The 26,524-nt window shown below is 52.5% G+C and overlaps 10 protein-coding genes across 10 annotated transcripts; 6 read left to right on the top strand and 4 right to left on the bottom strand.

The window, feature by feature from the left end:
• The first annotated feature begins 381 nt into the window (after positions 1-381).
• On the top strand, positions 382-4,566 carry rom2 (putative Rho guanyl nucleotide exchange factor (Rom2)). Its single transcript, XM_025690746.1, has 4 exons — positions 382-3,299; positions 3,362-3,792; positions 3,855-4,286; positions 4,343-4,566. Exons 1-4 carry the CDS (start codon positions 635-637, stop codon positions 4,418-4,420), a joined length of 3,606 nt encoding a protein of 1,201 aa, XP_025545757.1. The 5' UTR covers positions 382-634; the 3' UTR covers positions 4,421-4,566.
• A 2,121-nt stretch (positions 4,567-6,687) lies between these two features.
• Positions 6,688-8,246, bottom strand: aspA (putative septin AspA; the record flags this gene model as incomplete). Its single annotated transcript, XM_025697948.1, has 6 exons — positions 6,688-6,925; positions 6,992-7,594; positions 7,656-7,743; positions 7,802-7,918; positions 7,988-8,057; positions 8,226-8,246. The coding sequence occupies 6 exons, from the start codon at positions 8,244-8,246 to the stop codon at positions 6,688-6,690; spliced, it is 1,137 nt and encodes a 378-aa protein (XP_025545756.1).
• Positions 8,247-9,476: 1,230 nt separating this feature from the next.
• BO97DRAFT_474186 (T6SS phospholipase effector Tle1-like catalytic domain-containing protein) lies at positions 9,477-11,406 on the bottom strand (the record flags this gene model as incomplete). The annotated part of the gene is made up of 6 exons (XM_025700300.1): positions 9,477-9,928; positions 9,994-10,324; positions 10,371-10,911; positions 10,984-11,111; positions 11,167-11,333; positions 11,373-11,406. 6 exons carry the CDS (start codon positions 11,404-11,406, stop codon positions 9,477-9,479), a joined length of 1,653 nt encoding a protein of 550 aa, XP_025545755.1.
• A 1,280-nt stretch (positions 11,407-12,686) lies between these two features.
• Positions 12,687-13,990, top strand: BO97DRAFT_481822 (HpcH/HpaI aldolase family protein). The gene is made up of 6 exons (XM_025700839.1): positions 12,687-12,845; positions 12,977-13,097; positions 13,147-13,275; positions 13,349-13,574; positions 13,630-13,746; positions 13,818-13,990. Exons 1-6 carry the CDS (start codon positions 12,775-12,777, stop codon positions 13,982-13,984), a joined length of 831 nt encoding a protein of 276 aa, XP_025545754.1. The 5' UTR covers positions 12,687-12,774; the 3' UTR covers positions 13,985-13,990.
• A 325-nt stretch (positions 13,991-14,315) lies between these two features.
• BO97DRAFT_447439 (phosphatidylinositol-3,5-bisphosphate binding protein HSV2) lies at positions 14,316-16,346 on the top strand. The gene is made up of 5 exons (XM_025698781.1): positions 14,316-14,672; positions 14,767-14,805; positions 14,884-14,981; positions 15,065-15,421; positions 15,486-16,346. The coding sequence occupies exons 1-5, from the start codon at positions 14,564-14,566 to the stop codon at positions 16,014-16,016; spliced, it is 1,134 nt and encodes a 377-aa protein (XP_025545753.1). The 5' UTR covers positions 14,316-14,563; the 3' UTR covers positions 16,017-16,346.
• A 235-nt stretch (positions 16,347-16,581) lies between these two features.
• Positions 16,582-17,301, bottom strand: BO97DRAFT_315221 (uncharacterized protein; the record flags this gene model as incomplete). The annotated part of the gene is made up of 2 exons (XM_025691262.1): positions 16,582-17,173; positions 17,246-17,301. Coding segments are annotated over 2 exons (648 nt in total), but the record flags the coding sequence as incomplete, so codon positions are not given.
• A 241-nt stretch (positions 17,302-17,542) lies between these two features.
• On the top strand, positions 17,543-20,020 carry BO97DRAFT_474183 (dynein family protein). The gene is made up of 6 exons (XM_025700299.1): positions 17,543-18,056; positions 18,156-18,317; positions 18,405-18,787; positions 18,850-18,943; positions 18,991-19,610; positions 19,686-20,020. The coding sequence occupies exons 1-6, from the start codon at positions 17,900-17,902 to the stop codon at positions 19,842-19,844; spliced, it is 1,575 nt and encodes a 524-aa protein (XP_025545751.1). The 5' UTR covers positions 17,543-17,899; the 3' UTR covers positions 19,845-20,020.
• A 405-nt stretch (positions 20,021-20,425) lies between these two features.
• Positions 20,426-22,700, bottom strand: BO97DRAFT_447437 (spermidine synthase). The gene is made up of 4 exons (XM_025698780.1): positions 22,634-22,700; positions 21,449-22,478; positions 21,102-21,396; positions 20,426-21,041 (listed from the first exon to the last, which is right to left on the bottom strand). The coding sequence occupies exons 2-4, from the start codon at positions 22,384-22,386 to the stop codon at positions 20,640-20,642; spliced, it is 1,635 nt and encodes a 544-aa protein (XP_025545750.1). The 5' UTR covers positions 22,387-22,478; positions 22,634-22,700; the 3' UTR covers positions 20,426-20,639.
• A 202-nt stretch (positions 22,701-22,902) lies between these two features.
• On the top strand, positions 22,903-23,617 carry BO97DRAFT_358440 (uncharacterized protein; the record flags this gene model as incomplete). The annotated part of the gene is made up of 2 exons (XM_025692258.1): positions 22,903-23,065; positions 23,163-23,617. The coding sequence occupies 2 exons, from the start codon at positions 22,903-22,905 to the stop codon at positions 23,615-23,617; spliced, it is 618 nt and encodes a 205-aa protein (XP_025545749.1).
• A 1,736-nt stretch (positions 23,618-25,353) lies between these two features.
• On the top strand, positions 25,354-26,478 carry BO97DRAFT_358434 (putative serine/threonine protein kinase; the record flags this gene model as incomplete). Its single annotated transcript, XM_025692257.1, has 2 exons — positions 25,354-25,704; positions 25,792-26,478. 2 exons carry the CDS (start codon positions 25,354-25,356, stop codon positions 26,476-26,478), a joined length of 1,038 nt encoding a protein of 345 aa, XP_025545748.1.
• Between the last annotated feature and the right edge of the window lie 46 nt (positions 26,479-26,524).

Below are 26,524 nucleotides of genomic sequence, written 5' to 3'. Positions count from 1 at the left end.
CCCCCCTCCTTTCTTCCCTCCCCACTCTTATTCCTCTCTGTGCCTAGTCTACTCGGACTTGCATTGTCTAGGCACTGTGTGTCGATCGACTGACCCATCAGCTAGAGGGAGAATGCTGAGGTTATGAACCAGGGGCCCTGGTTTGCCGTTGCGCTCAAGGCTCCTCCTCCACCAAGCGCACCTCGATCACCACCATATCAACACACCACGCGGTCTCGACGCCTTTCCCCAGGCTGCCAACCTGATCCAACTACCGGACTCATTGAGGCATGATAAACGGACGCGCTTCTTTCTCTGTCTAGATATCTTTTCAATTTCCTTCTTGCCATTTTATTCTTGTCTTATTTTTCTCTTTCTTACGTGCTTATAAATTATTGCCCGTGGAGGACCTCTTTTTTTCTTTTTTCTTTCCCCCAACCCGCCTCCTTCTCCTTTACCCGATTCTCCACGACTTGGAACGATCTTTTGCGACAACTTGCACGCTCTCTACGACCGGATTCGATACCCTACTTGTACTGAGACGATCTCCTCCCACCTCCCACCTCCCCCCTTAAACCTCGAGTCGCACCCGCCCGTTCCATCACACGAACGCTCAAATAGTTACGATCACGATCGCGAAGAGAATCAGGTCGTCATGGCTGATCTAGGGGGCCAGCAAGGCCGGAATTACCGGCCTTACGGACACCCCTCTGCCTTTCAGCGTGATGCTGCATACTCCGAGATCTTTGGCGGTGCTCCGCCACCGGGACGCTCGCAAACGATGACATCTCAAACCCCTCAATTCTCCCAAGATCGAGCTCACACGATGTCATCACACGTGCCACATCCACAGATGCACCGAGGGCCTCCCCCACCCGCACGCCAGATGCAGAATGGATACTCATCGGGGGCGCCGAACGGCTACTACCAAGCATACTCCGGTAGCGCGGCACCGCCCTCCTTTCAGCAATCGTCTCAGCACCCCGCACGGCCTTACCCCGGACGCTCAGCTTATCCTCAGCCTCAGAGGTTGGATTCCCGGCCAAACACGGGGCCACAATACCCAGACACAAAGGGTTACACCAGGACAATGCCGGCTCATCCCGCCCTGAACTCGGATGCGAATCGATCACGGTCAATGGCGAAAATGGGTGGTCCTCCAATGTTTCAACCCTCCCTGAGTAGCTTTAACCATACTTCTGCCAATGCAATCCGCCAACAGCAGTACAATGCAGCGGCTCCGATGACAGCTCAGGGGCGACCCGTTCCTGAGCGGAACCCGAACGAGCGCGCCATGTCGCTGACCACCTACCCGACGGATCGAGATCATGCCTACACCACAAGCACGGGGCGAGTGATTCCACCCAGAAGGCAACCATCCGGGCCAAACCAGCCTCCAGTCAATGGCTACCCGCCTGAGCCCACAAGCGCCCATAACGTCAACGGAAGACCCCGCCCGCCCAGCGATGGATCCAACAATTCACGATCCATGTCAATGGCATCGACCGTTGTGCCGGATCGAACAATGAGCATGCAGAGCACAGTGACAGGAAAGCCGAACACCAATCAGCCCGGCCTCGCACAAAGCAACTCCCGTCGGAGTAAGGTTCCCCTGGTCTATCCGGCTTTGCTTTCGCGGGTCGCGGATGTTTTCCGGGAGCGGATCACTTTGTCTGAACTACAAAAGAACGGGCTGTCATATCAAAACGCTTTCACCGGTGCGCACGCAGTGGATTTGATTGCACACATCATTAAGACGAACGATCGGAATCTGGCTTTGCTCTTGGGTCGTGCTCTGGATGCCCAGAAGTTTTTCCACGATGTGACGTATGATCATCGTCTGCGAGATGCACAGGGGGAGATCTATCAGTTCAAAGAGACGATGGGAGAAGAGGCGCCCAGCTCGGAGGTCAATGGTGTATTCACGCTGTTGAGTGAATGCTATTCGCCAACTTGTACCCGAGATAGCCTGTGCTATTCCATCGCCTGCCCCCGAAGACTTGAACAGCAGGCAAGGCTGAATCTGAAGCCGCAGCCGGGATTACGATCTTCTACCTCTAAAGGCAGTCTGCACGGCGATGACGACGATAATGACAATCAGAAACTCTGGATCAACATGGTGCCCAAGGAGGTATCTGACAGCATTGACGACCGTGAGAAGAAGCGTCAAGAGATTATCTTTGAGATCATGTACACCGAACGTGACTTCGTTAAAGACCTAGAGTATCTGCGAGACTTCTGGATGAGGCCATTGCGGGCTGCTGGCAACGCCACCACCTCACCTATCCCCGAACATCGCCGTGAGAAATTCATTCGAACGGTCTTCGGAAATTGTCTAGAGGTCCTAAAGGTCAATGGGGGTCTCTGCGAAGCTCTAAATGCGCGACAAAAGGAAAGCCACGTTGTCAAGACGGTCGGTGATATCTTTCTTCAACACGTGCCACGGTTCGATCCGTTCATCAAATATGGTGCCAACCAACTGTATGGCAAATACGAGTTCGAGAAAGAGAAAGCCTCAAATCCCGCATTTGCAAGATTTGTAGAGGAGACGGAGCGATTGAAGGAGTCGCGTAAACTCGAACTGAATGGTTACCTGACCAAGCCGACTACCCGTCTCGCAAGATACCCACTTCTGCTAGAGCAAGTGAACAAGAACACGGCTGAGGACAGTCCGGATCGCCAGGATATTCCCAAGGCAATTGCGCTCATCAAGGACTTCCTGTCTCGTGTCAACGCGGAGAGTGGAAGGGCTGAGAATCATTTTAACTTGGTGCAGCTAAACGCAGCGCTGAAGTTTGGTCCTGGCGATTATGTTGACCTGAAGCTGACCGAGGAGAATAGACAGATGTTGTCGAAGATGGCGTTCAAGAAGACGCCAACTGACAGCTCAGAGGTTACGGCATACCTTTTCGATCATGCAGTTCTCCTGGTGAGAATCAAGGTTGTGAACAAGCGTGAGGAATATCGCGTGTATCGGAAACCTATTCCGCTTGAGCTGTTGGTCATCGCTCAGATGGATGAGGTAATACCGAAGGTGGGAATTCCCAAACGGCCGTCGTCCAGCCTCCTCTCCAACAAGGCTGCAGCAAATCCGCCCACCACCAAAGATGGCCTTCCTATCACCTTTAGACATCTTGGCAAGGGAGGGTATGAGCAGACTTTGTACGCCACATCGACCACCCAACGGCGAAAATTCATTGAGTTGGTAGAAGAGCAGCAGCGGAAGCTCAGGGAGCGCAATAGCAACTTCTACAACAAGACAGTCCTCTGTCAAAACTTCTTCACATCCGTCAATCGTGTCAACTGCCTTGTTCCAATTGGTATGTTGTCATCATTTGTCCTCCTTACTCAGTTATTCAGTATGCTGACCGCGCTTGGGTAGATGGTGGCCGAAAGTTGGTTTACGGTACAGACAGCGGCATCTACCTCTCCGAACGCTGGCCGAAAGACAAGTCAGCGAAGCCCCGGCGTGTTTTGGATGTCAGCCAGGTTACCCAGATTGATACATTGGAAGAATACCAATTGCTATTGGTTCTGTCTAACAAAACACTGTCCTCGTATCCCATGGATGCACTCGAGATCCATGAGGGTCAGAATACAGTCGCGAAGCGGCCCAAGAAAATCCAAGGTCATGCGAACTTTTTCAAGGCTGGTATCGGGCTCGGACGTCATCTGGTGTGCTCTGTCAAAACGTCTGCTTTGTCGACGACTATCAAGGTTTACGAGCCTATGGACAATTTGGCGAAGGGTAAGAAGAAGTCGGCTGTCAGTAAGATGTTCCAGAGTGGACAAGACACGTTGAAACTCTTCAAGGTTCGTACCTTTGCATTGGTTCTCACTTCATCGCTGCCTTGCAAGCTAATATGCGCAATCAGGAGTTTTACATTCCTGCCGAGTCTTCGTCGATTCACTTCCTTCGCTCAACACTCTGTGTCGGCTGTGCCCGAGGATTTGAGGTCGTCAGTCTCGAGACCACCGAAACGCAGTCTCTGCTCGATCAGGCAGATACTTCTCTTGACTTCGTCGCGCGCAAGGAGAATGTCAAGCCTATTCACATTGAACGCATGAACGGCGAATTCCTTTTGAACTACAGCGACTTCTCATTCTTCGTCAATCGCAACGGGTGGCGTGCCCGACCCGATTGGAGGATCTCCTGGGAGGGCAACCCCAACGCATTTGCACTTTCTTACCCTTATATTCTCGCCTTCGAACCCAACTTTATTGAAATCCGGCACATTGAAACGAGCGAGCTGGTGCATATTATGACAGGGAAGAATATCCGCATGTTGCATTCGTCGACCAGAGAAGTAAGTTGAGCCGCCGTCGGCCAGAATCATCTAAGCAGTTGCTTACCTTGTCACAGATTCTTTATGCCTATGAAGATGAGTCAGGGGAGGATGTGGTCGCCAGTTTGGATTTCTGGAACAAGCCACAACACTAGGTTAATGACCACTGACATGGGTCGAAGGAGAGAAGATGCGGGGAGAGACAATTTTATGTTCTATTTCCAGCCCAAGTATCCTTTATTTTGACTGCGCTTTAGAAAGGCCTTTGTTTTCTTTTCATCCGATTAGCTCAAAAAGGCGGAGGGCATACATACTATCCATTTGCGTCACTAACCTTCAACACATCAATCATCACCCTTTTGCTCCCAGAATCTCCCCTCACACGCTATCCTTTTGAGAGCCTGTGTGGGAGATTCATTTCCCTTTTCTTTTCTATAATATCTCTCAATGTCAGTCCTCTCAGCTACTCTGTCTTTGTACCCTTGGTCACATTCACATTTGAGTGCCTCATCAGACCTTCAATTCTCTCTCCCGCTGTGTACAATGAAGCGCAAAATACCACCTGTTTTCTTATTCTTGTTGATCGGTTCGTCATTTTCCCTTCTCGCACCAATCTGTTCATCTTATTCTATCTACCCTATTTCATCAACCATTCTACCTTATCCCAACATCCACCTCTGATTTCGGGTGATTGACTATTTCCCGCTCATCCGCGTTCTGGGGCAGCATCGCCATCGCACCTTCTACTTTGTCCATGTAGTAGTCTGAATGTAGACCTCCCTCCCAATAACGAAAACTGCCGCTCAAGTACGTATTCCAAGACCGAAAGCAAAACCAACCCACAGACAGAAACCGGACCCTCGATACCATCGCCTCCGCTTCCGCTTCCGCTTCCCCTTCCCCTTCCCTTCTGCTTGTATTAGCGCCCCCGCTACGCCCGCTATAATCGCCATGTATGTATATTATGTATATATGTATGTATATATATTATCGAGGATGAAAGCTGTCCCACCCATGCACGTATCAAGATATCCCCTCTGCGGCCGACAAGAAAAGCATGGTTTTTATTCCCCTGTCAAGAAATAGTGGACGCATACGGCCGGATTCTTCGGGTTGGGCTTTTGTGTTTAGTTGGTGTACGCGATGACCGTGTGGTGTAAAGCGGTATATACATCCATCCGTCTGTCTGTCTATCTGTCTGTCTGTCCGGACTAGGACACCATGGTCAACTCGAGCTAAGTTATTTGTTTTATGGCGTGGAGAAAACACATTCCCTGAGTGGATGGTTGTATCTTGAATAGAATACAAGGGGGGATTGATTGTACCCGCTCGGGATAGAAGAGACGCGGATTTCTTTCATCTTCTTTTCTTGTTGGCGAGGGGAGTTGACGGACGGCAAGTAGGAACTGGGGAGAGCTGAGGGAACTCGATTGATTCTCAAGTTCTCGCCCCAGAGGGAGGCTGATGCTTGAAGGTATTAGGTAGTGACTGCTTCCTATACCTAACCTACTAGATTCCCCGGATCAAATACTAAGAAGAACACTGTCGAGTCTAACTTACTCTCCAATACACATAGATGAACAAACCACAGTTGGTGCATTCGGATTTGAGGACTAAGAATTAACAGACATGATCGGAACGAACCCACGACGAGTCTTGTTTGTTGCACACAGATAAGAACTTAAATATGATTGATTCAATGATAAAATAGAATTCGGGACAAAAGAGGGAATCTTGCTGCGCGCTGCTGACACTGTGACAGGGTTTCATGGAAGGGGCGAAAGGGAGGAAGGAAAAAAAAGAAAAGATACAGAATCATGAAGGAACGAGAAACAGGCAAGGCAACAAGGACAGCAATGGTAGCAATAGAGGGGGGGAAAAAGAAATAAAAGCTTTATGCAGATGCTCCTCAGTGATAACTGTTAGTGATTAAAAATGATGCTATTTCTTCTGACTCCAGACATCTTGCAGCACGGGGATAGATGGTTGGTCGTGTGGCCTTCGATAAGACGATGATGAAGTTGAAAGTGTGAAAGGATCGCAGCCGAAATTATGTCCGTTCTTGCCCTCTGCTCGTTCTCTGTTCCTTGTCTGTGCGGGCCTGAATTCCCAAGGGGTAGTGAGAAAGAGAGAGAGAAAAAGCAGCGAGAGGATTTGTTGGTCCCAGTCATCGTCGTACTAAAACGGAACGTTGCATTTGCCCTCCCCCTTTCCCTTGCAGATCAAAAGAAAAATCAGAAAAGCAAAAGAAAAGAGAAAAAAGAAAAAGCTATTAACGTGAATAAACGGCCGACTAATCTTTACCCCGTAGACAGTTACCACTGCCGCGCCACGGTTCTCATTACAAAGGCACATACGGTGTCAGGTGTCATTCATGCGGAGACCGTCTTCCCTGGGTCCCAGGGTCTTCTGGGGTCTTCATTTAGGCATCTCCGTTGGTGACATCGACCTGGCTCTGGCTGGCCTCCCGTGCCATGCGGGCCTCGATTTCCCTCAGCTGGCTTTCGCGAGCCAACAGTTCCTGGCGCTTCTCGGCAATTTCACGCTGTACCTTCAGCTCGATCTCACGGAGCTTCTCCTCCTCACGGCGGAGCTGCTCCTCCTTCAATCTAACCGACTGAGAGGCCAGGTCTTCGGGGTTCATGGAAGAGTCTTGTGTACTGTAGCAGAGATATTAGTCGCCGCACGGAATTCGCACGCATGGTGCGACAGTCAGAAATACGTACGGAGTGGCACCGTCCACGCTCTTGCTGAGCTTCTCGGTACGGTAGTTTTCGTAGAGGAAATCGTGGGTGATTTCCTTCAAGTCGGCCAAATGGCTGTGAAGAAGGGCGCTGCGAATGGCCAGGAAGTCCGAGTGACGAGGGTTTTCGACCTCGACAACACCCCAGGGATATTGCCTGGCACGCACCTTCTTACCTTCGATCTCGACAAACTCATCGGAACCGACAATAGCGAACGGCATGAGACCCCGCAGCTCGGCGTTCTCCTCCACGGTATCCTCGTCGTCCTCCTCGATATCGTAAGGGAAGTTGTATACAGGGATGCGGTAATGCTCGATATCCTCCATGATCAGCTTCTTTGATTCGGCCTTTTCGGCGGGGGTGAGAGCGTCGGCCTTTCCGATGACCGGGATAACGTTGACACGGGGGGAGAGGCGCTTCATCAACTCAATGTCGAGCTCACGTAGACCGTGACCGGTGGGTGTGATGAAGTAAAGGAGGACATGGACACGGTTGTCCCTGAAGCGGGGGTTACGCTTGATCCGCGATTCTTCGGCCAGAATATCATCGTATTGACGCTCAAGGTATCCAACAATTTCACCAAAGCTGCGAAACGGTCAGTCGTGCTCCGGGTGGGTGTGGTAAAGTTGCTGCCAGGTCCACCTGCCTTGATTCGTTGTCAATCTGGTCGCCGAATCCGGGGGTATCAACAATGGTTAGGGAGATGCGGGTGCCTTCGTCGTCCAATTCGAGTTCTATGCAGCTGTTTGTTAGCACCAGCTGAAGACACACTCAGCATGGTGGCCTACTCACCGACTGTGACAGGCTTAATGCGGACACCATCCTCGATGTGGGCGTTGGCAGCGTCGTCGGCGTCCTTTCCTTCCAGGACCTTCTTTCCGCAGAGAGTGTTGACAAAAGTGGTGCGTCCTAGGGAGAGCGAAACGTTGGGTCAATTTCTGGACTGAATAGCATGATTGTGTTTGGTCGTGGACATACCGGTTCCGCTGGCACCACAGACCATCAGACAGAACTGGATACCCTTCTTGACATTTTTCTTGCGACGAAGCTTGGGCTTGAAGTTAGACGCCAATTAACCACGGTTGAGACTCAAAGAAGAGTTAAAGAGTGGATGCGATCGAGAAATGCCTGCTTCCCAAGACCATTGGGGTGGTGGTGGGGTGGGCGAGGCAATTCGAGCGGCCGACTTAGAGAAAGGGGAAAGATAACAACTTACTGCGCTGAATGAGGAGGACATGGTGGGCTAAAGAAGGGAGGAGAGGGGGGGAACAAAGAAAGAAGGGAAGATGGAGGCGGAGAGAATTAGAGGAGGAATAAGCAAGCGAGTGGAAGGGTGGAAAAGAGGAGGAAGATGAAGCAAATGAAGGTCGTTTGAAGTGGAGGAAGAAGAAGAAGAAGGGAAGGGAAGGGAAGATAAGAGGGAGAATGAATGGAGATGGAGATGGGATTGGGAATGGGGATGGTTGTTGCCGCTACGGTACTCTGGGCAGGCAATCAGTCCGTCCGTCAGTCAGTCAGTTAGTTCTCCCCTGAGGGAGTACTAGTGCTGTTCTTCCCCGTCAAACTGCCCGTTAGGTGAGTTTAAGGGGGAAAAGTAAGGCCACCACAGCGAGACACCTGAGGCAGAGATCCCAGCCCGCTTGCCCCCTCATAACCATACCCATACAGCATACATAAATTACACTCCCGCAGCGATCCCCCTTTCCCCATTCAGTGGCTCTCAGACCAATCACTACCCAAGGCTGGTTCTCCAGTCTGTCTTAGCCTGGTAATCCCGGTACAACCTGGCTCTTTCCATCTCCCCATTTCATGTCCACCCATGGATCGCTCAGGCACAATCAGATCAATATTTACTCGGACTCATTTACAAGCACCGGTGGTATGGGGTAGTGACTTTAACCAATATTTACCGACCTGTCCGATCCGGAGGCTGAGGGATCTTCAATAATCAATTATTGTCGGGCTAGGGAGTTTCAACTTGCAACCCCCGCTGGTGATCAATGCTTCAGCAGCTGCGAGCCTGCGACAGAATATCTGACTGCAAGAAGCGACAGCCGTGCGACCTGTCTGTTTCGTCGGTCCTCGAGAGTTTGAAGTGACATGCAAATGCCCAATCTGGGCAGTCCTTTGTCTTGCAGGCGTTTATCAAATGATTGCTGGTTGCTGGTTTTAGTTCAGGGGTTATGGTCACCAAAAGGCCGTCGCCGCCGTGGGTCGCGGTGGGCCGCTGGATGCCTTGGGTTTGATTGTTGCCTGAGGCAGGAATCAAGCTTCGGCTGGTGGTCAACTCCTGCGGAGGAAGTCCTGACTGACGGCTTAGGAAGAGAATATCCGTCAGTGCAATCTTACTGCCCGCCTTCCTATGAATCGCAAGACTCCGTGCAATCCTATCATGGTCTAAAGCCATCCAGGGTAGTTCATTAACCACATACAGATATAGCATTCTGAGTGCCTACGTCCAACAAGCTCAAAGTCGCTTCCCTTCATACACCATCTCGGGATACAACTTGCCTTGGTCGAGCATAGCCAGAAACTCCCATGTGCGCACCCCCGTCTCAAGCATCAGCTTCACATTCTCCTCATTGCCCGTCGACGGAAGCTTCTGCCTCAGCTTATAGGCCACGGACCTCTTCCGCCAGACACTACTGAGCTGGGAGCGAGCCTTATCAGCCAGATGCAGAAGTAGCCACACCTCGCGTTGAAGATCCTCGTGCTTTGCCAGATGCGCGTCGATATGATCCCTGACTGGCTTCGGAAACCACAATCTGGGGCCTCGGAATGCCAGCCAGTCGGCACGCATGTAGTCTCTTTCGCTCATGAGGTTATCATCTGTATCTTCCCAGAGTGGCACTTCGGGAATGAGCAGGACTTCTGGTTCAGCAGCCGGCTCCGATCCGCGCCATAGGTAGTCCCACCCCGCTTTCAGGTAGGCTTTCTCTTTAGACGGAATGATGCCTCTCCAAAAATTCCCTCCCGGATTTCACCCGTCACCGGGTCTGTCGGGCTCTTCACGCGGGTGAAGTCTTTCAGTGCCTCTGGCTGGTAATGCAGCACGGGTCCTTGATTAGCCTCCTGATATGACTTGCCGAGAGCATATGCAACCACGGGGTGGGTGTACTCTTCGGTGGAATAGTGATGTGGATTCAAGGTCACCGTCTCGTTCTTGTCGTTCTTCTTGATCGGTTTGTATTGGCCCGGGGTGCGGTTGATCGTACCGGTCATTTTTATCCCGAAAGTCATACTGTCGGGCCGGGATCCCATACCCCAGCCACCATAACCTGTACGGTTGTTGGGGCCTGCCTCGTCATCGTGAGACTTACCATCGCCTTTGGCGTAGCTATAATTGCGCTCCGGGTCCCACTTTCTTAAAGAAGCGCTGCGATAGATCAAGGATGGTGTTGATGTATGTTTGGTAGAGACGCGTCAATTCATAGGGCTCGAATTGAAGCTTCGTGTGCTCTCGTACCCGGTCAACCATCCAGGCCAGTGACAGACTCGCCATCGATTCCAGATCTCCTCTGTGCTGCGCGGTCTGCTCACTACCACCTCCGATGTGAATGTGGCATCCTGGAAACCAGCACTGGATCAGTTTGGTCTTAGTGTTGCGGACTGGGAGATGCCACAGTGTGGGACTAAAGGGTGCTCGATTGTCATCTAGCGCCACAGCATGAAAGGCGTGCTTGATCTGTGGATGTACATCCGTATCATGGAAGCCATGCTCCTCACTGTTACGGCTCGTGACATCGTACCAAGTGTTATTGGGCAAGCCTAAAGCGCCCACGGTATCGAAGACGCCAATGACTTCTATCGGAGCATCCTTGTAAAAACGATCTTCGTACTTCAAGCCCGCGGTAGCACCCTTGGGAACCTCACTCCAGGAGCCTATCTCCATGCGAGAGAGCCTGTTGATGCTGAGGAGGGCCATTTTGGGTTCCTTCTTCAACCTGTTCTTGTAATTCTCGTACATAGCCTACCAGTCGTCCATCATGTCTGGCATGCAGATGCCCATGTTGCAAATCAGGCCTGCCAAGGCTCGGGATGTATAGGCACCCTGGGAGAAGTCGAAAATGTGAATCTCGTCCCCGGGACTCCAGTTTTTCACCTAGCATGAGGTTAGAATAGCTCTTGCCCCAAGCGATACTGGATTTCTTGCTCACTAGAAAGTTATATCCCTCGCAGACATTTTCCTCCAGTCCGCGACCGAATGCGCCCTCCCAGGTCTTCTGGACACCGGCCATCGTAATGGCCACCCAGCTTTGGTCCTCCTTTTTGCTCGTACCAGTACTCACACCGGCATCGTAGTAGACGATTTGATGGACAAAATCTCACCCATTATCGGCGAGTCCATAGCGAGCAATCGCACGACTGATTCGTGCTATGTTGGAGGGAATGTTCATTGCCCATGGTTGAACGACTGCCATGAGCCATCACAGCAAAGAACCAGCCGCTTCGGCGGACAATCAAGGCGGATCTGACTGTCCTTCACAGGAGTATGGGGTTCTTGGATGGGTTCCGATCCGATCTTGTCGACCTCGGTGACGTTGATCGTCTCGAATGTAGGCGCTTTCATGATTCCGAGGGTAAGAAATCTTGATGGGCCAGATTTGAAACAGAAATCACTCGAACGCCGGAGGCCTTGGGGACTGCGCTAAATACCCATCTTGAGGGTCTGCGAAATGATTTTCCGTGGACACGTAGTCGCTCCATCGTAAAGTTTGGCGAGCTGAAAGAAGGATGGATCTGAGCGTCGTATCTGTGCTTGGTGGTGTCTCTGATTTGTCTTTATTTTGTCGACGGCGGCGATCGTCACACGTCGTGTGAGTTCGTGTTCTGCTTTGCTCGGACGCTGGGAAGTTATAGAGATGTATCTGGGTCTTGGAGGCATGCTTAATGCAGTTTTGACCGGTCTAACCCAATCATAATCGAAGCATCGTGTCCCATCATGCAGTTGAAGTTTTAAGCCACATTTGATAGTCGGATGAGGCTACTGCGTCACGGCAAGTGCAGCCGACTCGGCATCACCATTCCCGACAACATGTAGAGCAGGTGTAAGTTCTCCAGACGGCGAGATTGGTTTTGTATCCAGGACATTTCTGGAATGATAACACCGTAGACTAACGTTTGCGTGTGGTATACCCGGTGGTCAAGAGCCTGGTGCTGAGTCGGCGCGAAGTGTGTCCGTCTCGGCCCGTGTGAGTTGAAAGACCGAGTCACTCCTCACCACGGCCCAATCTGGCTGTCGGTCTGCTGGCAGGGGGCCGAGGTCCAAGCAGCAGATTTAGATGTGCCCTCTGCTCCATATACTATCTTACCTCCCCTGGTTTCTGGCTCCGACAATTCCATGCAATTGATAGTCGTGCGACACTTACCACTCGAAGTATTGAAGCTGATACCTAGGAATTCTTATAAGTCACTTGATGATGGACTCGGACCGCATCACGTGAGTAGAAACTATAGGCCACCAGAGGCATACGACTTTCAATGACTGCCCATTAGACTCTATAGGCTCTAAATCAAACTGCCGCCTGTGACCCCATGTTCGGACACATTTAAACCGGGGACAGTGGATACCAATCCAGGAAACGTGGGGGCAGCCCCCGGACTCAACCGCGGATAAATGGGCTTCGGGTCGGACATGCACCGAGCTGTATATTTGTTTAAAAATCCCATTGACCTCATCGCGAGCGAGCCCAAACAATCTCAAACAATTCCAATCCCACTGCGCCAGTACATAAAATCCCAAATCTTGCTCAGAACAAACCACAATGGCTCCCCAAGTTGCCGACCCCCGGAACCTCCGCGACCAGTCCGTAGTGGCCCACGGCTTTTGGCTCACGTATGTTCTACCCCTCATTGCCCCTCATCACGAGCTTGCCCTCTCCGGTGGTGGTGCGTTCCGAAACATCAACTGCAACGCATTTCTGGAATCGCACTCGTTAACCAATATTGCTCGCTTCTTGCTGGCAGATTCCCTAGCGCCGCTGTAGCAAAGACCATTCTTCACCGTCCCACAACAGAAAAGTCCAGATTCAGCTGGGTCCTCATCGACGCAGAGCATGGCTTGATCACAGATAGAGATTACTACGAAGTACGAGATTTCTTCTGTCCGAAATCTCAAACATACTGACAGCCTGTAGCTCAGCAATGCTGTTGCTTCGGAAGGAGCCATCCCCATTATCAGAGTCCCATGGGGTGAAGAATGGATGATCAAACGAGCCCTCGATGCCGGTGCTCACGGTATCCTTACGCCAATGTGCCACACCGAAGTACGCGAGACGCTTACCTTACCTGTTGATTGCTACTCTGTCAGAAACTCGTACTAACTGTCTATTGTCCTAGGCCGACGCCGCCAAGATTGTCAGTTACGTGAAGTACCCACCACTTGGAACTCGAGGTTACGGGCCGATGTTCGCCTCGCACTCGTTCCCGAGCGTACTTTCCGACAACGATTACGAAGAGGTTTCTCAGAATGGCATCATCGTCATGGTTCAGATCGAGTCGAAGTCCGGAGTCGAGAACGTTGAGAAGATTGCCAAGGTTGAGGGCTTAGATGGCCTTCTGATCGGTATGTTTGGGAACAGGGCATTGCAGACATACACATACTTATATTCTCTTCGCAGGTCCTTTTGATCTTGCCAAGCATTTGAACGTCCCCAGAGGCGGCGAAGAGCATGAGGCAGCCATCAAGCGCATTCTGGCTGCGACGAAGGCTGCTGGAAAGAGGGCTGCAATCTTCTGTAAGCTCTACCGTTATGCCCTCGTTCCTGACTCCGACAACTACTGACGAACCGCTCTTTTATTTGATTAGGTACCGGTGGTGCTGATGCTCGGGCTCGCATTGAGCAAGGATTCGACATGGTATCTGTTATTACTGACGTTGGACTATTGGGCGATGCCATGCAACATGAGTTGGACGTGGCTAGTGGTCAAAAAGAGGCTGATGGCTCGAAAGCCGCTGGAAACGGAGGATATTAATGGATCAGACCATTACTTATGATATAAATTCCCTATCTGTAATTGAAATATTTCGCGTTATGCACAACTTGATTGAATAAAACTCATCTTTCATGAATATGAGTTCATTGTAGAATAGATGTATTTAGAGGTACCCTGCCGTGATTTGATGACCACATGCATAGATTCTCATGCAGCATATACAGAGCTGTCTCGATGAAGATCTATTAAGCATTACATCATAAGTGCCTGAAAAGATTCAATGCCTGAGGCAGGAAGCTGACTCGGTCTATTTGTGCTATTAGTTCTTTCACACGAACCTATTTCCCACCATTCATTGACATATGTATAGCTCAGCGTCTTTGTACCGTTCCCTTTCTCTGAGCATTCAATCAACTTTAAGCGCTGTACTGAGTATGTTGGAGCACAATTACATGACTCTCATTGAATACCATGAGCAATGCCTGAGGCCGCCGCGATGAGGTCAGCACCGGAAACCGATCATCAGCTGTGCCCTTTCCCCGGACTCCAGCAATTATTTATACCTCTGTTCCATCCGGTAGGATACAGCGCTGATGGCCTCTTCTCTCGGCTGTCACGATGAACACGCGACAATTCATCGATGAGTCGGTAGGGCCGTTGTCCCTGTCGGCCTCCTTCAACAACGACAATACATGTTTCGCCGTGGGCCTGGACTCGGGCTTCTGTGGTGAGTTGTCTCACATGCTGTGCTGCCTTTCTCCTGCGTTCTTCTCATCCGGAATAATCAAGCTAATTACCGGCATGCGTTCTCCATGAAATAGTCTTCAAGACCGATCCATGTGAGCTCACGGTCTCAAGAGGTACGTCACTCATACTCTCTCCATACCCTCGACATTCGACTCGCATCCGCGAGAAGCGGGTTGCTAACGCACCCCCAGATTTCAACGCCGGCATCGGTCTGGTGACCATGCTGGGCCAGTCGAAATACCTCGCAATCATTGGCGGAGGAAGACAACCCAAGTTCCCTCAGAATAAGGTGCGTACAACCTATCCCGACCCCGACATGCTCCGTTTCTGGTTCGAACTCGTACTGACGGAAAGGGGGTGTTTCCGCGACAGTTGGTGATCTGGGACGATGCGAAGCAGAAAGCAGCCATCACACTCGAATTCCGTACCTCGGTCCTGGGCGTCCGCTTGTCCAAGTCGCATATAGTCGTCGCGCTGCTCAACAGTGTCCATGTCTTCGCCTTCTCGATTCCTCCGCGGAAGCTCTCGGTCTTCGAAACGACGGATAACCCGGCCGGCCTGGTGTGTCTGGGTGAGAAGCTACTCGCTTTCCCCGGGCGGTCGCCTGGGCAGGTTCAGCTGGTTGAACTCGAGACGGGCAATGTCAGCATCATTCCTGCACATGCCAATCCCCTGCGGACAATGACTCTGAGTTTGGATGGCGAGCTTCTGGCCACGGCAAGTTTCCAGGTGAGAGATTCTAGGTGTCGTCGAATTCAGGTTCTCGGTCGTTGACACTGTACGATCTTCATAGGGCACTATGATTCGAGTCTATTCTACCAGTAACTGTACGAAGATTGCGGAGGTACGCCGCGGGGTGGATCCAGCATTGATATATTCGATCGCTATATCACCTTCGAATACTCGGTTCGCCGTGACATCCGATAAATTGACCCTACATGTATTTCAACTCCCTCCCACACGCAACGGTCTCCAGCGATCGCAGCTGGCGAGTGTGCCCAAAGAAGAAGGGCCAACTTCGAAGTGGGGATTCCTGGCGAAGATCCCCGGGCTTCCCGGATTCTTATCTGACATATATTCATCCGCCACTGCACATTTCGAGGTTGGCAACGAAGCGCCATCCGGACCAGCTCAAATCCCACCCCTGGGAAACTCGCTTGGGGCACCGACCAAGGGTATCATCGGCTGGCCCGATGACACAACGATCCTAGTCATTGGTTCAGGTAGAGATGCCCGATGGGAGAAGTTTGTTCTCCACGAGGATGACGACGGCAAGCTGTATTGTACCAGAACGGGCTGGAAGAGGTACCTGGGAGGTGGTTAAAGGGAGCCTGTCCGTTCATTCCTGAGAGGAGCTCCATCAATCCTCTTGATTTGCTACCCCCACCCTTCTGCATGGGCAAATTTCCACCATCCTCGTGGTAGCCAAAGCGCAGAACAGTCTCAGAAAGCAGCCCATCGATGCGTCTGTAGATCAGAAATCGCATAAACATCTGATTTTCCTGGTGAATTTTGGAACAATCGACAGAAATTGGCTATGGACGAGCGAGCGGAGAGGCTTTGGCATTTGCTTGTTGGCGTTTTTCATCGCTTTGGATAGACCTTATCTTGATTACTGAGTAGTATAATTTTTAATCAGACCGCCTTGCTTCAGACATCTAACGATAGCGGTCATCGCGATCTCTGGTGCGCCTCGGCTCCGGTGATCTGGATGCGACTGGCGTCCTGTCTCTGTAGGATCTGTCTCTTCTGGGGGGCGAGCGGTCTCGGTGAGATCGAGACTCCCTAACCGGCGACCGCCGGTCCCGATGCTTTCTCTCTCGCGAGCGCGAACGGTCGTCATCATGCCGGTGACGGTGAGAGCGGTGGTGCCGGCTTGATCTTTCGCGGCTGTCTCGTCTGCGCGAGGACTTTTCAATTGACCGCGCCTTCAGCGCTCGCGCAACCTCCTCCTTCTTCTCTTCAATGAGGAACTCCTTCATCGGGTCCTCCTCATCGTGGGTCAGGATCAACTCCTCCAGTTCGAGCTCCTCCTTGAGCTTCGGGCGTCGACGGGGCTCTTCCTCTCGTGATTCGCTGGTTCGTCTCTTGCGTCTTCTTCTCCGCTCGTCATCGGTATCCCGGTCGTCGGCAGCTGCCTTGCTGGTCGAGTCCCCGATGAGTTTCGCGACGTTGTCCGTTTCCTCCTCATCGTCCCGCCGCTTGTACCGGGTGTGGTCCACGCGCAGAACTCGCCCGAGGACGGTCGCACCGCCGAGATTGTCGACGGCGAGATCTGTACTGCGTTGGTCTTCGTACTTGAGGAATGCGAAGCCCCGGCTCTTGCCCGTGTCCTTGTCGCGGATCAGGTTGATGTGGACCGGTTCGCCGTACTGGGAGAAAATGGTGAGGATGTCTCCTTCGGAGAGGTCGAATGGCAGTCCGCCGATGTAGATGTAGGCTGTATCTCGATAGTCGGCGTGCCAGGAGGCTTCTGGGGGTCTGCATAACAGGGTTTGAACGGGTCAGCGCGACGTAACAAGAAAGATGGACAGCAAGGAAGGGCACACGTACACGGCGTTTTCAAGCTCGCGCTTGTTCAGCGCCTGGACTTGACGGATGTTGTTCATGATTGGGAGACGATGGTGACAGGTGCTGCACCGATTATATCCAGGTATTCATAAGGATGGACGTGTGTTGATGTGGAAGATGACGAAGCCAAAAAGCTGGCGGGCAGCAGCAACAGCGAGCAGCAGAAGTTCCGTCAAAATCACGGGCTGACCGCGGGAAGGGAAGGTCCCCACCCGCGAAAGACGGACGGCCGACCAGCCCCAATCTTGTGCAATTAATTGTTTACAAAGCCTAGAAAGAGAAGCAATCCGCTCCTCCGCTCCGCTACGAGCAAAACACGATCGCCCGTTTGCGACCTTGGGCAGAAACACCGCATTTTAAGCTTTCGGTCCGATCCTGACTATTTTTCTGAGGGAAGGAAGAATAACATCTGGACCTGTTGTGCTCTCTCCCCCCCCCTCCCCGCCCTCCGAGATCTGCGGCCAAACGCCAGATTCCCCTGACCCCCAGTGTCGTTTCCGATAACCATCCGCCCACCGCTTGATTTTACCGCAAATCCAACGCGTCCATATACCTTGACTCGCTCCGATATACCCTGCTTCAATTCGACTTGGAATGAACGGCGCCAGCTGAGCATGGTCGAAATTGGATAGAATAATGTCAGCGTCGAGCCAAAATACAGGGTCCCGATTCGGGACCGGCAACAACAGTCGGCCCTCCAGCAAAGATGGCACCAAGAAAAATATCTGGTCGTCCATGCTGGATAGTGTCGCGAATGGAAAGCGCCTTCCGGAGAAGAATCTCCTGATCTTAGGTTGGAAGCCCTGAGCCCCTGCGACCGCGTTGGGGCCATCGTCGCCCCGAGCACCATTCGGTCATGTCATTGTTGCTGATTATCTGAACCATACTCCAGGCGGCACCCCCGAGAGCCAGAGAGAGTTCCTCGACACTCTATCCGCCGACACTTCAGATCCTAATCTCTCGAATGATAGGCGAAAAGGACGGGTACCGCCGGTGGCCAATCAGTTCGCCTTAGGATATACTTACCAGGATGTGCTGGACGCTGATCACGAAGGTAAATCCGCCGCCGGAGGGTGGGCGGAATTCAGATCTCCGGCCCCCTCCATGCCTATTAGAAATGCTAATTTCATGCTCTTGGTAGATATTCTTGCGCGCGTCTCTGCGTACTTACTCTCCGAGCCTTCTCTTTCCTTTGCGCCCCTCCTCAAGCCGCTTCTGACCGCACAATCGGTGCCGGAAACCTTGGTTGTGATCCTACTGGACTGGTCAGACCCTTGGACGTGGGTTCGCCGACTCCGCGAATGGGTGCGTCTTCTGAGACATGTCCTCATATCACTGGACGATGAGACGAAGATAGTCATGGAAGAAAACATGACCGAGTGGAGGGAACGGAAACGAGGAATGGACGCAAGTTCGGCTGGCGCGCAAGGTCTTACCAGCTCCGGTGGCCCCGTAACGATACCTACCGGCCCTGGTGAGTGGGATGAAGGGCTAGGTATACCCGTGTGTGTTGTATGCCAAGGGGTAAGTGAATCATCAAGCTGTTGGGAGTTAGCATTGATTAATGTTTGTTCTCAATCCACCAGGCCGACAAGATCGAGAAGCTAGAGAAAGACCACGGCTGGCACGAAGAAGAGTTCGACTTCATCCTTCAATTCATGAGAACATTGCTTCTGAAACGTATGGAGAAAACCTTTATCTTCGACTGCGATTCTAACTGTCTACAGATGGCGCGTCACTAATTTACACCACACCTTTCCTTGCCAACTCCCTCCAAAGCTTAATACACTCATCCCTCGGCATCCACTCATTACTCAAACGCCAGTCATTCAAACACAACGTCATCGACCGGGATAAGATTCTCGTTCCTCCCAATTGGGACTCATGGGGCAAGATCCGGATCATTCGCGAAGGATTTGACATGGACGGCGTATCAACAGCCTGGTCGATCGAGATTCAGGATCCCCCAGAGCCAATCACCAACGGCCCCAGCGACAGCAACCCTGAAGGTGAGACGGCCGACGATGGCACCAGCGCGGTTGCGATCTTCGAACAGACGATCAAAGACCCCAAGCGGGACATCTCCATCGCTCATCCCGGGAGTCAGCAAAACGGCACCAAAATCGAAGTCGACACATCCGACATGCAAGCCTTCCTCACGAAACAACTCGAAGTCCTGGAACAGCTCAAGATGGAAGACGAGAAGGATCGTACGACGAAACAGGCACCACAGCTGGAGATGTCCCCGCTTGACGACAGCGGTCGGGTCAATGAACATATCGGTCCCGTACAATTCAACATGGGTGGTATCCAAGTCGACGCGGATGATATGCTCCGCAAACTAAAGGTTAGTAATAAGCAGGGCGTTGCTTAACTTCCCGGCTCCTCCAATGGAGATCCATCTAACGGCGCACAACTACAGGAACGAGAAGCCAGTCGATCACAGAAGAAAGAAACCCCCTCAACATCCTCCGCCACGGGCGACGAGAAAGCGCACAATCAAGCGCTGGCCAACTTCTTCGCGGGTCTGGTCAAGAAGCCTGGCACCACCGGCAGTCCCCGCGGCAGTCCGTCTGCATAATGTGATAGATACATGGGGCTAGCATGAACCACGGTCGCCAGCGACAAGGTTTTGGAAATCTGTAATAATATTGCCTTTTCTCTCGCATCCTCTGCAGTCATACGAGTACAGTACATATTGAAGTAAATTAGGTCCCCCCCCCCGGGTCTGGTGTTTGGTTGTTTGCATGCGCCCGCGTGATACCAGATTGGTTTTAGGGAAGGGTTCTGGATTTGTGGATATGGTTGTTGGGCCGGGGTTTGGGTAGGAAGATCTGCGGCAGGAATCAATTCAATCTATCACTCTCTCTTTGCTTGATCTGGTTGTTGGGGCAGGGGACCCATGGGTCTTTATCGCCATGTCAATGATACAAATCATTAGCGCAGTTTTTCCGGAGTCTACCTAGTTGTGTGTGTTGTGGATACCAATGGAAGATCGTTTTAGCTGGGCTTGAATCGTCTTGCGTGGTGCTCGTTGCGGAGTAGTAGCTTAGCTTGTCGTAAGGGAGTTCTGCTTGACTAGGCGGACAGGAGCAACCTCCCCAACTACTCCTCTTGACCATCCCTCTGAGAATTTCGAGTAACAAACGAGAAGTATCTTCTCCAGAAAGAATCCAAACCATTAAGATAAATCTAGTTTTCAAAATATTATTACACGCGACTGAGCCAAACTTTTCTTGCGTGTAAGAGCACCAGTGCACCTATCCATACATACTTTGTTGACACAGTGTGATAACAAGAACACCAAAAGCCGGGGACAGAGAGAGAAGAGATCCCAGCAAAATATATGAATATATCTGTCGGCAGCAGGAATCCACTACCAATACTCCCACACGAGGTCCGGCAGCACCGTGCGCATGATCTGCCAGTGCTCTAGCGCAGAGCGATCCTGGTACTTGTGCAGCAGGTGTGTCTCGCGGGAGGTCAACAGACGGCGGCCGTTGGGCTCGATGACCTCGAAGCGGGCGGGGTCGACCTCGTGCTTGGGGAGTAGGTGGTCCTCGCGGAACTTGCTACCCAGGTAGTCCTTGGCGAGGGGCTGGCGGAAGCGCAGCGGGGTGGCGGCGCTCTTTTTGCAGAAGATGACCATGTTGGTGAAGTCGCCGGTCAGGTCGTCTGTGTCGGAGGATTCGCGGAAGACGCGGCACGTGGGGAAGACGGCTTGGATGGTGCGGATGGTGAGCGCGGCGGGGTAGAGGGTGATGTCGCCGGCGTAGTTCTGGCGTGGGGATTAGTTTTGAAGATAGTTAGGGCGGTATGGTAGAATGGCCTTGCTTACCAGGGCGATGACTCCGTCGTCTTTCAGGAGGGAGGCTAGTCTTTCGATGAATTCGATGGTGAAGAGCTCCAGGGGCTCGGCGCCTCCGGTGAAGACGTCGTGCACGATGTAGTCGTACTGAGCCTTGGGGGATCGCTCCACGAAGGTGGTGGCGTCCTCGATGACGGCGATGTGGTTGGAGGGGAGGTGGAAGTATTCCAATGCGTACTGGTGCACGACGGGGTCGATTTCCACGATGGTCGTCTCAATGCCGTGCTCGATCAGGGCGGAAGGAGTGGTTCCCACACCGAGACCACTGTATGTAGGTTAGCATGGTGGAGATGTAGCTTGTATGGTCCATTGCTTACATGACGAGCGCCTTGCTGTTGGCGTCCACGCGGGCCTCACCGTGGTCGGTCTCAACCAGGCGAACGGCCTCGAGCATGGTAAAGACTGCATAGATTGGGTCCAAGGTGGCAGGGTTATAACCGCGCGGCATCCTGGTCCACTGGCCTCCCAGCAAGCTGTGGTCGCATCGCATGACCCGGAAGCCATCGTTCAGGTTATCGAGAACCGAGATGTATCCCGTGTTGGAGTCCTGACGGGCAACGAGCGCGAAGCCCTCATCGTTCAAGTACGAGTTCAGGGTATTCGTACTGAGATGCACATTGGAGGTAACGGAGAGGAGCAGAGAGGGGAGTGCAAAGAGAAGGAATTTGGAGGGGACGACGACAGAGTACAGGATAGGCAACAAGAGCTGCAAACCAGCACGACTGAGAAGGATAGTCGATCCGATGAACTTCGCCAGGAAGATCTTGGCGATTTTCTCGCCGACCTTGTAAATCACGTATGAGGAGAGGAGAGGGACGTGCTCCACAACGGCTTCACCGTGGCGGCCCAGATCCAGGCCGGCCTGCACCAGCTTGCCAGCGCAAGCGACGGAGAGAATGACCAATGGGTAATAGGCCGCAATCTCGGTGAAGATGGGACCAACGGGATTTCCTAGGACAGAGCTTGACGAGAATAGGAAAGTTTGGATGGTGGGAATCCAGAAGGCAACGACAGGGACGAAATAGACCGCCTTGCGGCCGGACAGTCGCTGGATGTGGTCCTTCATGAACCATCCCATGGCTCCCACGATTGCAACTCCATAGGCATGGAACACATGGGTACCGTGAGTACCATAGACAGGGGCCAGCGTCAGAACGGTCAAAGGCGAATAGAACGCGGTGAGAATGAGCAGGGCTGCGCCGGTCACCAGCTGTTTGGTGGTGCGCTGCTGAAAGAGACCGCCAGGAAAAGACATGGTGTCAGATCTTGGAAGAAAATGATCTGCCAGAACAATAGGAATTGAGTGAACTTGAAGCTAACCAGAGTCTTTTTGGCCACGGAGCTATCCTGGATTGTAATCGTTAGTTGAAGTCCATCTCAAGCTGTCACTTTTTTCTTCGATTGTTCTATTGAGGAGCAGGGGAGTGGACCTTCCACCCATAGACACGCAATGACAAGACAAACAGTCCGACCTGAGATCAATTCGAAGAGACTAGTCTTACCTTCTTTTTCAGATAGACAGTCGAACAGCCATACTCTGTAGACAGACCTGATATGTGCAAGTTGTTCTTCTCTTCCGCGGAGTTTCGATGACGGCAGGAATTAATCTGCCGCCCGCCGCTCTCTTCCGCTTTCCCTCCTTTCTCTCTTTCTCTCTTTCTCTCCCCACTTTATCCCCGCTCCCTTTTCTGCCCTGTTCGTATCGTGCTTGTCGCCTCAGATATCAGTCCCCAGCATTGGCTCGGCCTGGCTTGGCTTGTATTCGCACATTATGCCTCATTTTCCATTGGGCATCACCCCAACTACGCCTGATATGGGAGCAAATGCCGCCTCCGACACCGTGTCGACCTCCCCGGCCACCAAAATCAAGAACCGTCGCAAGCGTTATCTGGACATGCACCCAGAGTACTTCTCTGCTGATCTCGAGCTAGCTGGTCCGCTTGCGCTGTCCTCATTGCTTTTGACTGACTGCATTCGCGAGATCAGTCTCCGTGAAGGAAACTTGTTAAGCTAATACCCATAGCACCGCAGACCCATTGCTATATGATCGTTTGATCCGTCGTTTCCAGACCCCGGCTGAAAGAGAAGCTGAAGGGCGCGCCAAAGGCTTCTCCGGGGTTCTTGAGGCCGATCTTTGTCGATCCGAGGCTAAGTTTGAGGCTTTGAACCATCCAGACCCTCACGCCATGTTCAGCTATACCCGTGGGCCGAACGGGGAGATTCTCGCCGAGGACAGAGACGAAATTCCACCCAACAAGGAAGAAGGGGAAAAGCTTTGGCAGTGGGAGATGACCATGCGATTCCTCCGAGGCGAGGACACCGATTTCGATTACGCGACGGTCGACGACAATGATGAATATGATGACTGGAACGAGGCACAAGAGCAATACTTTGAAGACGAGGAGCCGGAATGGATTGTCGAGGGCGAAGACAGTGAGGATGTTAGGTCCCGGCTTCAGGGTGAGACCGGCATTCAGGACTTCTGAGCCATGTGCTGCGACGATTCCCATACCCCGCTATACCAAATCGTCATGCCCCGGAGACTCTCGGCTCGTCCCGCGCTTTCCTTCCGATCTCCGTTCGGACTCTTGCCGTGCTTTCAACCTCTTATGACTGACTGTGTAGATGCTGTTTGCATCACGTGCTCGTTATTGGATATGCGCTCTTGCATTAGTACAAGTTCATCGCAAAGCCGACGGGGTGTGACGAACGAACTTTGGTCTTGCAAACATGACTGACCCTTGTGATGTCAAAGACTGCCTGGGGTATGGAAAGCCCATATCTGCTATCATAAAGGCAAGATTCGTTGTCGGACATGTATTGGCCCTCACGGGTCTATACTTGCTACCTGGAGAATCATTACTTGGAGCCGAACTGGAGAGCATAATTAGGATCTACCCTACAGTTGGCTTATGATGAGGTAATGGCATGGCTGTCAGTGTGCTTCTTGAGCTCATGGCATCACACCCCGGACATGTCTTCCGCATCGACTTGAACCGGTGAGTCACTTAACTGACGTCAAATGCTGTTCACGAGGATGCCGAACTCTGGGTATTGACCGGCGTGATTCTGGGTGGTTCCATGCTCGGGTGCTTCCACGCCGATTGACTTTATGGGGAAACAATATAGTCAGTTCAGCCCTAAGATATTAGTTAATTGATGTAGTCTGACGAATATCAAAAGGATACAAAGATGTGAATAAAGGGCAGCTTGTATACTGGGAATCCCTGTAGTTGTTTCACCATGCCGGATGGGTGAATTATGTCCTCGAAGGCCTCCATTACATCAATCCTTGAACAAGTCCGGGAATTCACCTCGTCAATTGAATGGATCTCATTCAAGGATCGATCGTCAGGGAACATTATTCCGGGCTCGCACCTTCCGGGCTGTAGTTCAGCACGGCTTGCACTCAGCAAGATCAGCCATGACTACCAAACTACCTCATTGGGTGGTTGGCTCAGAGAGAAGAAAGGAAAGAGAGGGAAGGAAAACTTAGCAGCTCAGCTGAAGCATTGCAATAATGAGATAATAGCGGCCTATGACTTTTCTGCTGCTGCTGCTACCACTACTCGTGCTATCCCCCGGATTTCTTTTCCTGTTCCTCTTTCCCTCCTCCAGTTTCCATCTCTAAAACCACATCGCTCTTGTGCATTCAGCAATCGTCTTCTTCCTGGCTTTGTCTTCATTAGAAGACTTGCTGATTTCACTATCATTGTCTTCTTCTTCATTCTTTCAGGCATTTGCTTCCCATTTGCCTGTCTATCTATTGTCCTCTCCGCGCCATTGATATTCACCCATTCTATCATTCACGGGTGTCATCAATCGTTCGTCTCACTATCTCATCTCCACACTCTCTTTCCTAACCCTAACATATCTCGCTTTAGGTTTCTCTCTTCTTCCTGCAGAATCATCTGCAGAAGAACCATATATCGTGTATTGGACAATAGTCCGTCCATACACCAGACCGGCCTCTACCATTGTCGCCATCATCATTCAATTTACCAGGCCTATCAAGCCCAGGTAGAGGATGACAACAATGGTCGGCCTTCACTCTGAAAACCCCAAGCCCGCCATCGAGGGACCTGCCCTCACCGACTCGAGCACAGCTGATCAAAGCTCGAGTTCGGACATCATCACCACCACTCCCAACCACAGCAGCAGCAGTAGCAGCCGTGGCAGTGCCTGCCGGGACGACGGCGACGACACAGAGCGCTATCGACTCATGGAGTTCGAGGTGCTCAACCCAGATACGAAGAAGACCTTCCTCTTATATGAAGGTCCTCACCTGGGGCGTGGCGCCTGGGCCTCGGTGCAGGCCGTCTACCATCGTGGCCCGGCGAGTCAAGAGATCGTCGTCTACGCGGTCAAGACATTCTTCGTCAAGCCGCGCATCTCGGCACAGTGCCTGACCCGAGCCATCCACCACGAGGCCAATATAGGCTTGCAGCTCGACCATCCCCACGTGCTGCAGACGTTCGCGCTGGGCCTCCTCGACGGCCAGCTAGCGTGTCTGATGGAATTCTGCGGCCACGGAGATATCTTCGACCTGATCTGGCCCCCTCGTCCCGAGCAAGTTGAGGCAGCGGCAGCGGCAGCAGCATCATCGTCATCATCATCACGACCGCCGCCGCCGCCGCCACGATCCACCCTCACCCCCGAGGCGCGTCTCTGCCTCGTCAAGCAGCTCCTGCTAGGCATGTCGTACATGCATAGCAAAGGCATCGCGCACTGCGACATCAAGCCTGAGAATATGCTGCTGGGAGGTGATGGGCTGCTGAAGATCGCCGATTTCGGGTACGCGGTCGTCTACCGCGAGACGCCAGACGGCGAAGAGCACATGGTCGAGCCGCCGGCCAGCGGCCCCGTGGGCACCGCGGCCTACCTGGCACCCGAGGTGTGGAGCTGCGTGGGGGACGACCCGCCGTCGGCGTACGATGCGGCGGCGGCCGACGTGTGGGCGTGCGGGCTGACTGGCCGCGAGCTGCTGGGCAAGTTCCTGCCGTGGGAGTATGCCGTGGTCGACGAGGTGTATGCGGAAGACGGCAGCCCCGACAACCGCTTCGCCCGGTTCATGGCGGGCTGGATGAAGTTCTGGGACGGCAACGAGGTCCGCCCCATCTCGCCCAACGCCTGGCCGGTCTGCGGCCATGGCTTCAGGGTCAAGGAGTATCCGGCTCCCGAGATGCTGCGCGTGCTGCTCGGCATGCTCAACCCTAACCCTGCCGCTCGTCTCACGATCGACGAGGCCCTGGAAGATCCCTACATCCAGGCCGTCGAGTGCTGCTCGCCCGCCGTGAGCCCGTACAATCAGCGCGGCGCCACGCATGACCATCGGCCGGCCGCTTAAGTGGGCTACAGGTCCCCTTCCTCCTCCTCCTCCTCCTCCTCCTCCT

Source organism: Aspergillus homomorphus (genome assembly GCF_003184865.1).
Source record: "Aspergillus homomorphus CBS 101889 unplaced genomic scaffold BO97scaffold_105, whole genome shotgun sequence".
NCBI lineage: Eukaryota > Fungi > Ascomycota > Eurotiomycetes > Eurotiales > Aspergillaceae > Aspergillus > Aspergillus homomorphus.
This window is presented reverse-complemented; position numbering and strand designations above follow the sequence as displayed.

Excerpts from the sequence above, each read along its gene's own strand:
- BO97DRAFT_447437 (XM_025698780.1), bottom strand. The coding sequence starts at position 22,386 with ATGTCTTTTCCTGGCGGTCTCTTTCAGCAGCGCACCACCAAACAGCTG. Across the intron at positions 21,397-21,448 it reads AACAGCAAGGCGCTCGTCAT|TGGTCTCGGTGTGGGAACCA; the intron begins GTAAGCAATGGA and ends ACCTACATACAG. Across the intron at positions 21,042-21,101 it reads ACGACGGAGTCATCGCCCTG|AACTACGCCGGCGACATCAC; the intron begins GTAAGCAAGGCC and ends TCCCCACGCCAG.
- BO97DRAFT_474183 (XM_025700299.1), top strand. The coding sequence starts at position 17,900 with ATGTCAGCGTCGAGCCAAAATACAGGGTCCCGATTCGGGACCGGCAAC. Across the intron at positions 18,318-18,404 it reads GCTGGACGCTGATCACGAAG|ATATTCTTGCGCGCGTCTCT; the intron begins GTAAATCCGCCG and ends TGCTCTTGGTAG. Across the intron at positions 18,944-18,990 it reads GAGAACATTGCTTCTGAAAC|ATGGCGCGTCACTAATTTAC; the intron begins GTATGGAGAAAA and ends AACTGTCTACAG.
- rom2 (XM_025690746.1), top strand. The coding sequence starts at position 635 with ATGGCTGATCTAGGGGGCCAGCAAGGCCGGAATTACCGGCCTTACGGA. Across the intron at positions 3,793-3,854 it reads ACACGTTGAAACTCTTCAAG|GAGTTTTACATTCCTGCCGA; the intron begins GTTCGTACCTTT and ends ATGCGCAATCAG. Across the intron at positions 4,287-4,342 it reads TGCATTCGTCGACCAGAGAA|ATTCTTTATGCCTATGAAGA; the intron begins GTAAGTTGAGCC and ends ACCTTGTCACAG.
- BO97DRAFT_481822 (XM_025700839.1), top strand. The coding sequence starts at position 12,775 with ATGGCTCCCCAAGTTGCCGACCCCCGGAACCTCCGCGACCAGTCCGTA. Across the intron at positions 12,846-12,976 it reads GCCCACGGCTTTTGGCTCAC|ATTCCCTAGCGCCGCTGTAG; the intron begins GTATGTTCTACC and ends TCTTGCTGGCAG. Across the intron at positions 13,747-13,817 it reads AAAGAGGGCTGCAATCTTCT|GTACCGGTGGTGCTGATGCT; the intron begins GTAAGCTCTACC and ends TTATTTGATTAG.
- BO97DRAFT_447439 (XM_025698781.1), top strand. The coding sequence starts at position 14,564 with ATGAACACGCGACAATTCATCGATGAGTCGGTAGGGCCGTTGTCCCTG. Across the intron at positions 14,673-14,766 it reads CCTGGACTCGGGCTTCTGTG|TCTTCAAGACCGATCCATGT; the intron begins GTGAGTTGTCTC and ends TCCATGAAATAG. Across the intron at positions 14,982-15,064 it reads CCAAGTTCCCTCAGAATAAG|TTGGTGATCTGGGACGATGC; the intron begins GTGCGTACAACC and ends TTTCCGCGACAG.